This window comes from Sinocyclocheilus anshuiensis, unplaced genomic scaffold (genome assembly GCF_001515605.1).
Source record: "Sinocyclocheilus anshuiensis isolate Anshui unplaced genomic scaffold, SAMN03320099.WGS_v1.1 scaffold1164, whole genome shotgun sequence".
Taxonomy (NCBI): domain Eukaryota; kingdom Metazoa; phylum Chordata; class Actinopteri; order Cypriniformes; family Cyprinidae; genus Sinocyclocheilus; species Sinocyclocheilus anshuiensis.
Genome location: NW_015551103.1, coordinates 266,943 through 279,486, shown reverse-complemented (window position 1 = coordinate 279,486; position 12,544 = coordinate 266,943). Strand labels below are relative to the sequence as shown.

At 38.8% G+C, this 12,544-nt stretch overlaps 1 protein-coding gene across 1 annotated transcript in view; it reads left to right on the top strand.

Annotated features, from left to right (window-relative positions):
- Positions 1-12,544, top strand: part of LOC107662807 (O-acetyl-ADP-ribose deacetylase MACROD2-like) — a 443,444-nt gene that overhangs the window by 395,019 nt on the left and 35,881 nt on the right. Inside the window, exons 8-9 of the mRNA XM_016452921.1 lie at positions 6,992-7,036; positions 10,626-10,679. Of these exons, the coding sequence (XP_016308407.1) occupies positions 6,992-7,036; positions 10,626-10,679 (99 nt within the window). The remainder of the gene's footprint in view (positions 1-6,991; positions 7,037-10,625; positions 10,680-12,544) is intronic.

Below are 12,544 nucleotides of genomic sequence, written 5' to 3'. Positions count from 1 at the left end.
CTGATCCTGGTAGAGTAGACTACAATGCCGGCTGTTCTGACTCACAGACTGTAAGTACGTTTTTATATTTAAAGAATTTGCCACTGATGATTCAAACGCCAGTTTGAGCAGTGTAGAGTAGCATTTGTAGTTTGTCATTTCTCCGATCACAAATGCAGACATGGTTTTATGTTTACGCGATGCAATGCAACGCATAAAAAAAGACAGTATACGTCATTATAATCCATAATTATGTCCCCACTAGATGCAACGAATGCCTCGTTTGTAATGGGTTTTCATGTTTTTGAATCATCGCTCCGGCCTGACAGGGCATCATCACAATATGTTAAGGGGCGTAACATTTCCGTCACACGCTTGAGGTATTCGGCCAATCATAACGCACTGGATAGCTGGCCAATCACAGCACACCTAGCTTTTCAGACCGATGAGCTTTGTAAAAATCGACGCGTTTCAGAAAGGCGGGGCATAGAGGAGCAACAATAATGTACATTATGTGGAAAATAATGTGTTTTTTGAACCTTAAACCACATAAACACATTTCATTACACCAAATACACCAAATAATTTTCTTTTTAGCAACATCATATGACCCCTTTAATATATATTTAAAGACATGACAGACAAAGAGGTGAATGTATGAGATTATGTTGGGGACTTGAACTTGTGGAAGCTCAATTTCAGCCTGCACTACATCTGATGATGTTTCTGAAAGTTATTTTCTTTAGGTTCGTCCATTCATTTTCCCTCTGTGGTCTCAGATGAGAAGGAACACTACCAGATTTTGCTCATCTGTTCCCCAACTCTTCATGCAGTAGTTTGAATTCAGTACTTTTTGTTAGTTGGGGTTATCACTCACTTCTGTCATCCAGTCACACAGATTCTTTCTGATAGCACCTGGCTCTGTATCCTTCTGTCTCCATCTTTACCATCTTAGACATATCAACTTGAATGAAATTTCATTAAAGGGGACCTATTATACCCCTTTTTACAAGATGTCTCAGGTGTCCCCAGAATGTGTCTGTGAAGTTTCCGCTCAAAATGCCCCACAGATCATTTATTATACCATTTTTTTAAAATGCCCATTTTGGAAGCAAAAACACACTGTTTTCTTGCCTGTATCTTTAATTACAAATGAGCTGCTGCTCCCCGCCCCCTTATCCAGAACAGGACTGTGCCTTTTCAGCTCATACCTCGGATACTCTGCCAAAACACCTGTTTGGTTTTGATGATCATGTCTATCGTGCTGAAAATGTATTGGTATGCGTTTTAAAGCCATTTCAGTGGCTTTAAAGCCAGTTTAAACTTCTGATATACGGTTTTCTGAGCGCACACATCCGAAGCATGCGCACAGAAAGTGGCTGTCACACGGCATGTGAGTATTAAACTAAAGCCTCGTTCAGACTGTCAGCCCGATATTTGTGCAAATCCGATTGAAATCCGATCATATTTAGATAGTCTGAATGCCAGCGAACTACATGAAATCCAATTTTTGGAAATCCGTTTCAAGCTACATTCATATATGGTTCGAAATCCTATTCAAATAAAATTTCTGGAAATGCGTTTCAGTCTGACCATTCAGATCGGATTTTGCGTAGCTTTTTCACGTTCTCACGCCACGTAAAAAGTAAACACATCAGGCGTTGTTTGTAGAAAACATGCTGAACGTCCTTGCAGAAACAAGGTTGTGTTGTTGTGAATAGCAAGTCAAGCGGAAAATGAAAATATACTGCTACCCACCTCTTCGAGTCTTGAGGGGTCTATGCAAATAGAGCAGTGTCCGTCAACAGTTGTGGGCAGGGTGTGTACAAACAGACGTCACTTTGTACAGAATCTGCAAACACTGCTTATGACCTGACCTCCTCAGATTCTCACAGATGCCTTTATATTCTAGATTTTCTCCATCTTGACCCCTAAATGGTAAAACACAATGAATTGTTTCGCTTAGTTTTGGTGTAAACGTTTAGTGCAAGCTGTGTTGGTGAAGCTACTTTAAAAATGTAGCTTTCCAAGCTACTCATTTAAATTAGTTTAACAACTAATAGCTTGACAACATTTTTACAAAGCAGCAAAACAAAACAAAAAGAAGCTAAATGCATTGAAGCTATTTAAGGGGTTAGTCTTGTATATGAAATGCTTGTGTCCTTTACGCTTCTGTGCATGTTCCTCATACACACTCGCATCCCCAATACCCCAAAGTCGCCCACTCCTCTCACCGCAGACACCCTCCAAGACATGCTTCTGCTTAGAAGAGAAATGTCTTTGAAGTCCTGTCAGTTTCCGAGACAGCGCAGTCGCCCTGTCAACTCCGCTTAGCTGCGATCCCATCCCTAGCATCCCGCTGTTATCCTCCCTCAAGAGCCTCAACACCCAAGAGAGCAGTCTGAGGTCCATTATGTGGGAGTTAGTGGGTTCAGGCCTGCGAGATGATTCTGAAGAATATCCGACACTTATGTAAGCGAGTACAGCGCACATCACTGCCTGCTGTCCTGTTACAGTCATTTATGAGTCAGTGAAGGAACCATGAAGAATACATTTGTTAGAGAATGAGGAGGAATCAGAGCTTTGAGACGGTGTGCCATCTCTGTTTCATTATTATGACAAGATGGGTTATGATTGTTTCAATGAAGCAGGTTACATCTCAGGCAAAATGTATTTAATGTTCTCTGTCTCTCTTTCACAGTGTTTCAATGTCCTATACTGATATGAGAAATAAGTAGATATAGTATAAAGAATTGTGAGAAATGTGTGAAATATGATGATAGAATGGCTTCAAAAAGCGAGGTATAAAAGCAGAAAGATTTCATTATATACATACATATTTGTGTGTGTGTGTGCGTAAATATAGACATACAGATGATGGATGGATGGATGGATAGATGGATAGAGAGATAGATGAATAGACAGACAGAAAGATAATTTTATCAGTGTGTTGTTTATCAGTATTTTGTCAGATCTCATTACATTTTTTACTTTCAGTCAGGAAATGAAGCTCTGTTTCTCTCTCTTTGTCTCTCAATCTCTTTCTCACGCTCTCACTCACTCTTGGTCCACCAGCCACATCCATATTTACATGGTGTTTCTATGCCGTGTTCTCAAGCGACAGCTCCCCCCTGCTATCTTTAATGGAGGCTTTCCTCTCCCAGTGTTAGTGTGTCAGAAAGCCTATCATTCGTAAAGCCGGGTGTTTGCGGTGAGACGATGGTCGTCTGCTGCAAGTCGACGGGGCCTTCTGGACCCCTGAAAGAGTTGAAAATGAAGGCTGTGCACGCAACGTCCTCAGTCTCCAGGGAACAAACGTTGAGTGTGTTACGGTGCATTAATATCATCAAACACACCATGGGAATTTTTTGAAGTGCCACCATGTGTGGGGCTTTACATAGCTAGGAATACAGCCATTATGCTAGTGGTGAGGAGCTAGCAGCGATTTAGCTGTGTGTTACTTTCAAATCATTTACGTATGCAGCTTTTCTAACACCATAATGTAAAATGAAATATTTCCATGCAGCAGTTGAATTTGATCGTAAGAAAAGCTTTGACATGTTTCTTGTGCGTTATATTTTCATTTTTTTCATGGCTATGTAGCATTACATCCTCTCAATTATTATTATTATTGTTCTTTTGCTTTTTCTTCAGCCTGGAATTTTAATCCAATTGGAGAAAATGGTGGGTGGTGAGCTGGTTTTCGTCGCACCCCAGTGCTCTAATTGATTGATTAAAGTAATTGATTGGTTTGGGAGGCCCAGCAACTGATTAAAATGCTTTCAGACATGAGCAGATTGAAAGGCAGCATGTTCCAGCACACTCTCTGGCCCCCAGGGGCCCATGTCTGGGTCTCCTTGAGGAGCAGAGACAGTGGATGTACGTTGGTGTCTGTGTGCTTGCTGTCCATCCGGTCAGTGGAATTAGAATGGTCTCTGGTTAGTTGTTCATTATTTAGACATCTATTGTTTTAGCTCACATAATCATTGCAACATTTGTTTGATTTAAAAATGATCTATCTATCTGTCTGTCCATCCGTCCATCTGTCCATTTATCTGTCTGTCCATCCATCCGTCCATCTGTCTGTCTGTCCATCCATCCGTCTGTCCAACTGTCTGTCTGTCTATCTGTCTGTTTCTGTCCGTCCGTCCATCTATCAATCTGTCTGTCTCTGTCCATCCATCCATCCGTCTGTCCAACTTTCTGTCAGTCAGTCTGTCTGTCTGTGTCCATCCATCCATCCATCCGTCTGTCCATCTGTTTATCTGTCTGTCCATCTATCTATCCATCAATCTGTCCATTTATCTATCTGTCTGTCTGTCTTGTCATTTTTTTTAAATTAGTAATCAGTATTACAGCGGTGGAATGATACAGCAAGCACAATGTCTTGCTTTGTGCATTTAGAAGTGCAAAAAACAAAAATCATACAACAGCATAGCAGTGCATTACATTTACAACACTTTCATTGTTATGTTGCATAATTAACTGGCACATGCACAGAGGGCACTTGCTCTTTGCTGAAGGTTGTCCGAAGGGTTTTGCTCCCTGTGTACTGTGACTCAGCATGTTATGATGTCACTGTTTTTGCCCTCTTTTCCCCAGATAAATGCATGCTTTGCTTTTATTCTGTGTTAAACAAAAGGAGAAACATGCCCCCACCATCCTAAGGGAGCTTTGACAGTCTTTCTCTCATGAACAGATGACAGGAGTGTTTTATCAAAGCAGGAGCTTTTGCTAGAGGCTGGATGTATGTGTGAACGTGTTTTTCTGTGTGTGACCATGTGCCTGTCTGAGGATGACAGGCTGATGAGGCCTGAAAGAGGCTTAGAAAATGAAATAAAAAAAGCTGTTTTTGAAGTCACCGTGATTTGCCATTCACAACCCATTCAACATATGTGATGTATTTCTGAGTGAAACAAGATATTCAATGAAAAACATGTATGGTGGACTTGATTTCATCTCTTAGGAGTTCAATGGATTATAAAAAGTGGGGGTTATATATTTTAAATGAAGAGCATTTTTTTTACAGACACAAACTTTTTTTTCTTCAGAATAAGATGCACTGATGAAATTGTTACTGCTTGTTCCTTGTCTTATTGAGAACAAAGTAAATAAATTTGATTTTATGTTGACTTTATGGGGGAAAAAAAACTATTCTCTTTTAGCTAGAGTTTCTTTTAAACATTTAGTTTTTAGTAGAAGTCTGGGAGAAAAGATCTAATTATGAGTTAGCGGTGTATGAATTGGAACCTGTTTGGTTTGTGGTAATAGCTAACAGTTGTCAGGGATGGCTAACGAGCTGCAACCAGGCAGGGAACAGCCTTGGCTGCAGACGCCAAGCTTCAGGTCCAGTAGGTTTGGCATCATACAAGAAGAGAAAAGAGACTCAAGCAGAAAAAGAGAGAGTCAAACTTCAGGGGACATATTGACTTCTTTGGCAAGAACTCTGAGCTGAGAGTGTAAAAAAAAAAAAAAGATGAAAAGAAGGAACAACAGAGTTAAACAGAGCAGTGGACCTGTGCAGGAGGGAATGAGAGCGAACAAGAACAGAGGAGAGAATAAAAGAGAGCTGAGCGCTGGAGGAATGCTGATCCCTGCATATTTAGCTGGCAGATGGCTGAAATACAGGTATTTTTACCTACAGTCAGGTCAAGATCCTATAGATCAGTGGTTCTCAGCAGTTGGGTCGGGACCCAAAAATGAGTCTCAGGACTTTTTGGATTAGAGATACATAAAATTATGTCTTTGAAAAGAGCTAGATGGACTACAACAGATTGCAAAGGTTTGATAGTCTACTATTTTAAAATTTTAGAAAAAAAAAATGTATGAGTCTCCTAAAATATAAAATACAGTATGTAAAATATATACATAAGAAAAAAATCTTTAAAAACGTAAACTGTTGGAAAAATAGTATACCATCATGACCCATCCCTTTAGGATCCAAAAATGGGTCTCAGGTGTGTTTTGTGCACTTACAGGAAAGAAACTGCTAAATATATAATCATCAATAGTTAGGAAAGCAAAATAAATCAACTTTTAAAAAGGAAAGAGAAACATTTGTCATTTTTAGTTGTCATCAAAGGCTGTATATCTTGTTGCAAACTCATTTGTGACTTGGTTGAAGCTAGTCAGATCCTTGAAGACTATAACAATTCAAAGTATTTAAAAAAAAAAACTGAGCAACATAAAGCCACATCCACAACTGTGCCATTTGATTTGCACAGGATATGATTTTAGTTTACTGAAATGCCTCATATTTATCAGTTTGGCCCAGATTTTGGAGAATAAAACTTTTGCTACATTTACAAAATTGTAAAATCCATTTTACTATTAATGTAATGTAAATATTTGTGTATATTATTGGATCTATGCACTTCATTGTAGCATTGTAATATTATATTTTGTGGAGTTTCCTAATTTTGTAGTTTAAAACTTTTTGCTATTGTGATGGATTATGTCCAATGAAAAAATGTGGGTTCTGAAGCAAAACCAGTTAGGAACCACTGATATAGACATTGCGACTTCAACCTCAGCTGAAACAATTTCGGCACTCCTCCAAATGCTGAATTTAATTGCTGCTTGGATCATATCAAATAGCACGATTGTCTTTCCACAGATGAGCATTTGATAGCAGCCTGAACTCAAATAATACATCAATCCAGATCAAACAGACTGCGAGCTCTTGGCTTGTCTCAGCTCAGCTTTCATTAGAACTAACTGCCTGGGGGACTTGACAAACCACATATTTTCCAATCCTTAGAGAAACCTTGGATGTAATGTAAAAATCAATGCTTGTTCTGCCTCTGTTTTGTGTTCAGCCCTGTTCTGAGGTCTTGCAAAGGGGACATCTCTGTAAAAAGATGTGTTGTATTCCTGCTTTGCTAAATTCTTGTTACACTACTAATAGGAATGTACCCACGGAAAGCCACGCTCGCCGGGCTACTTTTTTGATCATGTCAAGCTTGCCGTCATAGCTTTTGACCTCTCTGATTTCTTTTCCTGTCTCTTGCAGATAATGACGACCATAAGAATGAAAAAGATGGCAGTATGGACCAAGGTGAGTGACAGTGGTTCCTAATGCAGTGTTCACATTTGCAAACAAAGATGGGAAATTATCACATCCAATATCCTGGAGCCCGACAAAGTTTAATCCACGACATCTGAATCACTCTCTCCATGATTAATGGAGCCTTTTGTTGTGGATGGCAGCTCTCCAATTGCCTATAAACAAGAAAACAACAATCTACATTTTCTCTCTGAATGCCTGAAATAGTTTTGCTGGCGTTACCATGTGCAGCTTTGGTCTTTTGGCAAGTTAATTGAGATGAAGGTTGCCAGGTGTTGTGCTCTTACAGGCCTGAATTGTTTTGGACCATAGTCAGATTGATTGAAAGCTAATCAGACTCGCTTGCCATCTTGTCGGCAATGACACAATCAAACATTATCAAATGGGAATGCAATTTGCTTGGCCAACAGTGGTCCATTCAGATGCAAATCGCCTTACCTTCTTTGTTGAGTTTCAGAAAAGCGGAAAAGATTACAAGGCCTTCATCTGGAAGCCTCTTTAACTGTACATTAACAGTGACAAAAAGAGATAGAAAATAAAGGTGTTTCATTGTGACTAATGTGCGTTTGCTACAGGAGCTAAATAGACGGCGGCAGGTACAGCATTACAAATGATTCAGTGCAAAGCTAATTCCCAGCGCTGGGCCCTTAAATCCGGCTTACATAGCCACAATGGTCCCAAACCCGCTTAAGCGACTGTCAAAAAGACAACTGAGCATCGTACAATGGTAATCTAATCTGGGTTTATCTCTAGGTTTAGGCTGGACTACAAAACCAGTACAGGTTGGATGATACCAGTCTCTGAGAAGGCTACACAAGAGTTTCAGTCAGATCACAGTAAAAGTGTTGTTATTGTTAACTAAAGCTATTAAAAATGGCTTGAGTTAATTGAAATGAAACTGAAATAAAATGCATTAGATGAAAAACTTGAAGAGGACTTAAAAAACTTAGAAATGTTGCCTTGTCAGTCAGATGAAATAAAACAAGTTTAAGCTTAAGTAAAATTACTATAACTAAAACTGAAAAAATCTATATATAAATATTTATAAAATATTAATTAAAATCACAAAAACACAACAAAATTGCTAGAACTAAAATAAAAAATATAAGATAATTTAAAATATTAATACATACTATAATAGATGACCAGAACCCAGGTCAGACATGTCTCCAGCAGTCACTTAAACTTCATGGAATTATGAGATGGACGTTTTCTGGCAGGGTAACAAGGCCAGCATTGATGGTTTCCACAAAAGTTAGATGATTGAAAACACAGAGGGTGAAAGAGAAGGAGTGCTAAATGAAGCGTCTTAAAGGAGGAGAACATTTTCATACCTCAACGGCATGAATCGAAAAAAGTAGCATGCTATGATTTTTACTACAAATGTGAGAAGCTGTTCACAGGACTCTAGCTGTAAGCCGAGACGCCCATCAAAATTGGATCCGATCCAGAACAAGCGTTTTTTCAGCACCCAACTTTGACTTTTTTACGGGCGCAGTATAAACTGGTATTTTGGAGCAGTCCAACAAGCGTCTAATAGCCCTCTGAACTACTGTAAGTTCTTGTGTTGGGGCTTTGTGCGGTTGTGTTTACTTCTGCACAAAACCAGAGAGACCAATCACCTCTTTTGTGGACACTGTTAAACCTCATTGTAAACACTGCACCGAGATGACCCGACATGGCAACACCTATCAGGATTCTATCTTGTTCACAACACACCAAGTATCACGTCTGCACACACACACACACACACACTGTAGCTCCCAGCGCCCTGCTTTTCCTGCCCCAGCAGTTTCGGCTAGCTTAGCCTCAGTTTCATTCAGTGAATGTCTGACTGGCAGCCAAGCCCTGGCCTTTAGCAGCGCTTCACTTAGCCGGGGCTCTGGTTCTCTCTCTTTTTCTCTGGAACCAATTCAAAGGCTCAAATGGTTGCCATTCTCACATGGAATTGAGGCTTTTTTCCCCTTATCCCCCTGTATCAGCTCTCTCCTGCTCTCTACCAATCAATCCTTTTCTCTCCCTCTCTCTGTTTCACCCTCTTGCTGTCTTTCACCGAAATCCCTTACGCTACACTTTTACAGGCCCCATTTTTTATCAGCTGGGTTTTGCCGAGGCACACAAAAGCCCCTGTTGATGTAGAATCACCTGGTGCATGTACAGTGCCGTGAAAAGGTTTTTGCCCCCTTCCTGTTTTTTGTATTTTTTGCATATTTGTCACACTTAAAAGATTCAGATCAAACAAATTTTAATATTACACAAAGATAATGCAAGTAAATACAAAATGCAGTTTTTAAATGATTGGTTTATGCAGCAGGACAATGATCCAAAACACACCAGCAAGTCCACCTTTGAATGGCTCAAGAAAAACAAAATTAAGGTTTTGGAGTGGCCAAGTCAAAGTCCAGACTTAAATCCGATTGAGATGCTGTGGCATGACCTTAAACAGTCCATTCATGCTCGAAAACCCTCCAATGTGGCTGAATGAAAACAATTCTGCAAAGAAGAGTGGGCCAAAATTCCTGTGAAAGACTCATTGCCATTTATCACAAACGCTTGATTGCAGGTGTTGCTGCAAAGGGTGGCACAACCAGTTATTAGATTTAGGGGGCAATTACTTTTTCACGTAGTGCCAGGCAGGTTTGGACAGCTTTTTTCCCTTAATAAATGAAATCATAATTTCAAAACTGCAGTTTGTATTTACTCAGGTTATCTTTGTGTAATATTAAAATTTGTTTGATGATCTGAATCTTTTAAGTGTGACAAATATGCAAACAATTAAAAAAACAGGAAGGGGGCAAAAACTTTTTCACACTGTATATGCTAACTGTATATGCACTCCAGCAAGACCTATGACACAATAGCAGGATATTCCTCCACTCATTTTACCCTTATCAGAGCTGTTCAGTATGGGCAATCTGTGCCTTGTAACCTTAGATTTTTAGTGAGCTGGCAGTTGCCCTTTTTCGGTTCTGAGATTAATAGAGAGCTTTTTTATTTATGCGTATATAAAAGAGAACAACTATTTGTAACTATAATTTATTTTTTATTTTTTTATTTTTTTATGAATTTAATGCTGTTGAAAACAAGGTTATGAGGTATAGACCTAAAGTCTTTACAATGGCACACACTGTATAAAGGTCCTAGATCAAGTAATTTTCGCCATTTTACAACTTTGTTTTATGGAGGTTTCTTTTGGAAAGATGTTTCATCAGCTAAACAATCGCTATGTTGTTAAACAATAGTACAATCAATTGAATGTACCTCTTTCCCCCGTAGCCTCGTTTTTATTCCTGTCAAGAATTAAATATGACACTACACTGACTAAAATATGTTACACAAGACTTTCTGGTGGAATCCACCCATAACTGTTTTTCTTACTTTGTATTGTGCTTGCTAATTATTGATAAGACTTATGGTTTGAGAGTTATTGATACTACTGTAAAATCATAATTAATTTGGGATTTGTTGTTTTTGTTTTTAGTTTAGTTTAGTGTAACCCATCCAGAACACATTTTTCAGAAAATGTAAAAATCTGGTTTTCTGATTAAAGTTCTCATGAGTGGTATGATTTTATTGACAGATGACACGCAGCCCGTGGGAGAAGAGGAAAAAAATGATGCTGCTGATAAAAAAGGTATGAGAGAATCTGTGTTCTTGTGAGTGCAAGTTCAACTGTCAAAGTCAGTATCACCCAGCATTCCCATCTTCCATGCATTGTTGAGGAAATATCAAAGTAAGATGGAGTCTCTTCGGGACGTTCTGTCAGGGTGAGGAAACCTGTTTAAGGAGCCGTTAGCCTTCGAATTCTACCATTTCAGCCTCTTCGGTTGTGTAGCACTGAAACAATTACTTGCTTCTCAATAAGATGGACTAAAGATAATTCAATTCGTACACTGAAGGGCGGCAGCAGGCTATTAACGCCACAATTTCTCCATTTGTTTTAAAGCCAGAGGGTTGGAGATGGTGTTTTTTTTATTTCTTTCTTTAATATTAAAGCAGGCAGCACTGATGTCTTTGGGGAAATTTCCCCAGGCTGGTATCTCTCTTCAATACGCAGCACAAAGTACAAAGTCTTTTTTTTTTTTTCAGTAAACTGATACTTTAGCAAACAGCAACCTACCAGATTTTGCCTTTCTAAACAACAAATATATTCCAGGACTACCCTTACAAACATTTGCCAAATTCTACCAAATGTTGAACTACTATAAAATCAAGTCAATATTTAACAATATAATTTTTAAAATATACAATTGTTTTTAATAATTTAACACTTTTTCTGGAAGCTATATGGTTAACATGGTGTATTTATGTTGGGGTACACTGTAAAAAAGAAAATCAATGAAAATTTTCAGTAAAAAAAAAAACTCCTGCTGTGGGTTGGCAGAATTTTATTGTAAAAGATATGGTAGCAACATTTTAGGTTGTCAATTTCATTTAAATTTACAAGAAAAGGTGTTTTTGAACTGATATAATCTCTAATCTAAAGTACTGAATTACTCAAATCTGTTTTGTACCTTTATAATACACCGACAACCACCCCAAAACACAGGTGGTAATTGGAAAGCCACATGATGAAACACAGTTCATCACAAATAGCTTTTCCATAAGCTGAGGTAAATACTATACACAGGGTGCGATTTGTGAAAAAAAACAGAGGGGGGGATGCTTTTGAAAACTTTGTATAGACGTATAAAACTCTCATAGGCGGACACTGATCCAACTACCCGTCTTCTTAGTCATTGAATGTTTTTAATACGACGGAAACTGTATTTAACATGATCAAAATTTAATAAAAAACATTGTAAGTTAGGCCTGTTAATTGTAATGATTTAATTTCCACAGTTATTCAAACAACAAATAGATTATATAGAAAAGGTGAGCAAAGAACACGGCATCAACGGAGCTTTTTGAAACTCCGATTCAGTTAAACCATTGCGTCGCAAAACGATTCACTGTTTCGAAACGCTCCAATTGGATTGCGTATCGCGAATCATTTGATTCAGATCGGGACTTCAAAGCGCGTATCGCGATTCGCGATTTTAGACATCGGAGCGGGTTCGCGGAATGATAAAAAAAATTCAGCAGAGGCAGGGATGCATAGACCAGAGGGGGGAAATCCCCTCATCCCCCCCGGCAAATCGCACCCGGGCTATACATATAAAGATGGTGCACACACACACTGAAAAAAATGGTGTGGAATTTTCACTCAGAAATTGCTAGTAACATTTACAAAGAAATAGCAAGTAACATTGAATTAAAGGGGTCATATGATGCGATTTCAATTTTTCCTTTCTCTTTGGAGTGTTGCAAGCTCTTGGTGCATAAAGAAGATCTGTAAAGTTGCAAAGACTAAAGTCTCAAATCCAAAGAGATATTCTTTATAAAAGTTCAGAGTCAGCCACACCTACCTAAAACAGCTCGCTTTACGGCCCACTATGTGGGAAGATTTGCATAACGCCGCCCAAATGTTCACGCAAAGAAAGAAGGCGTAACTTTTAG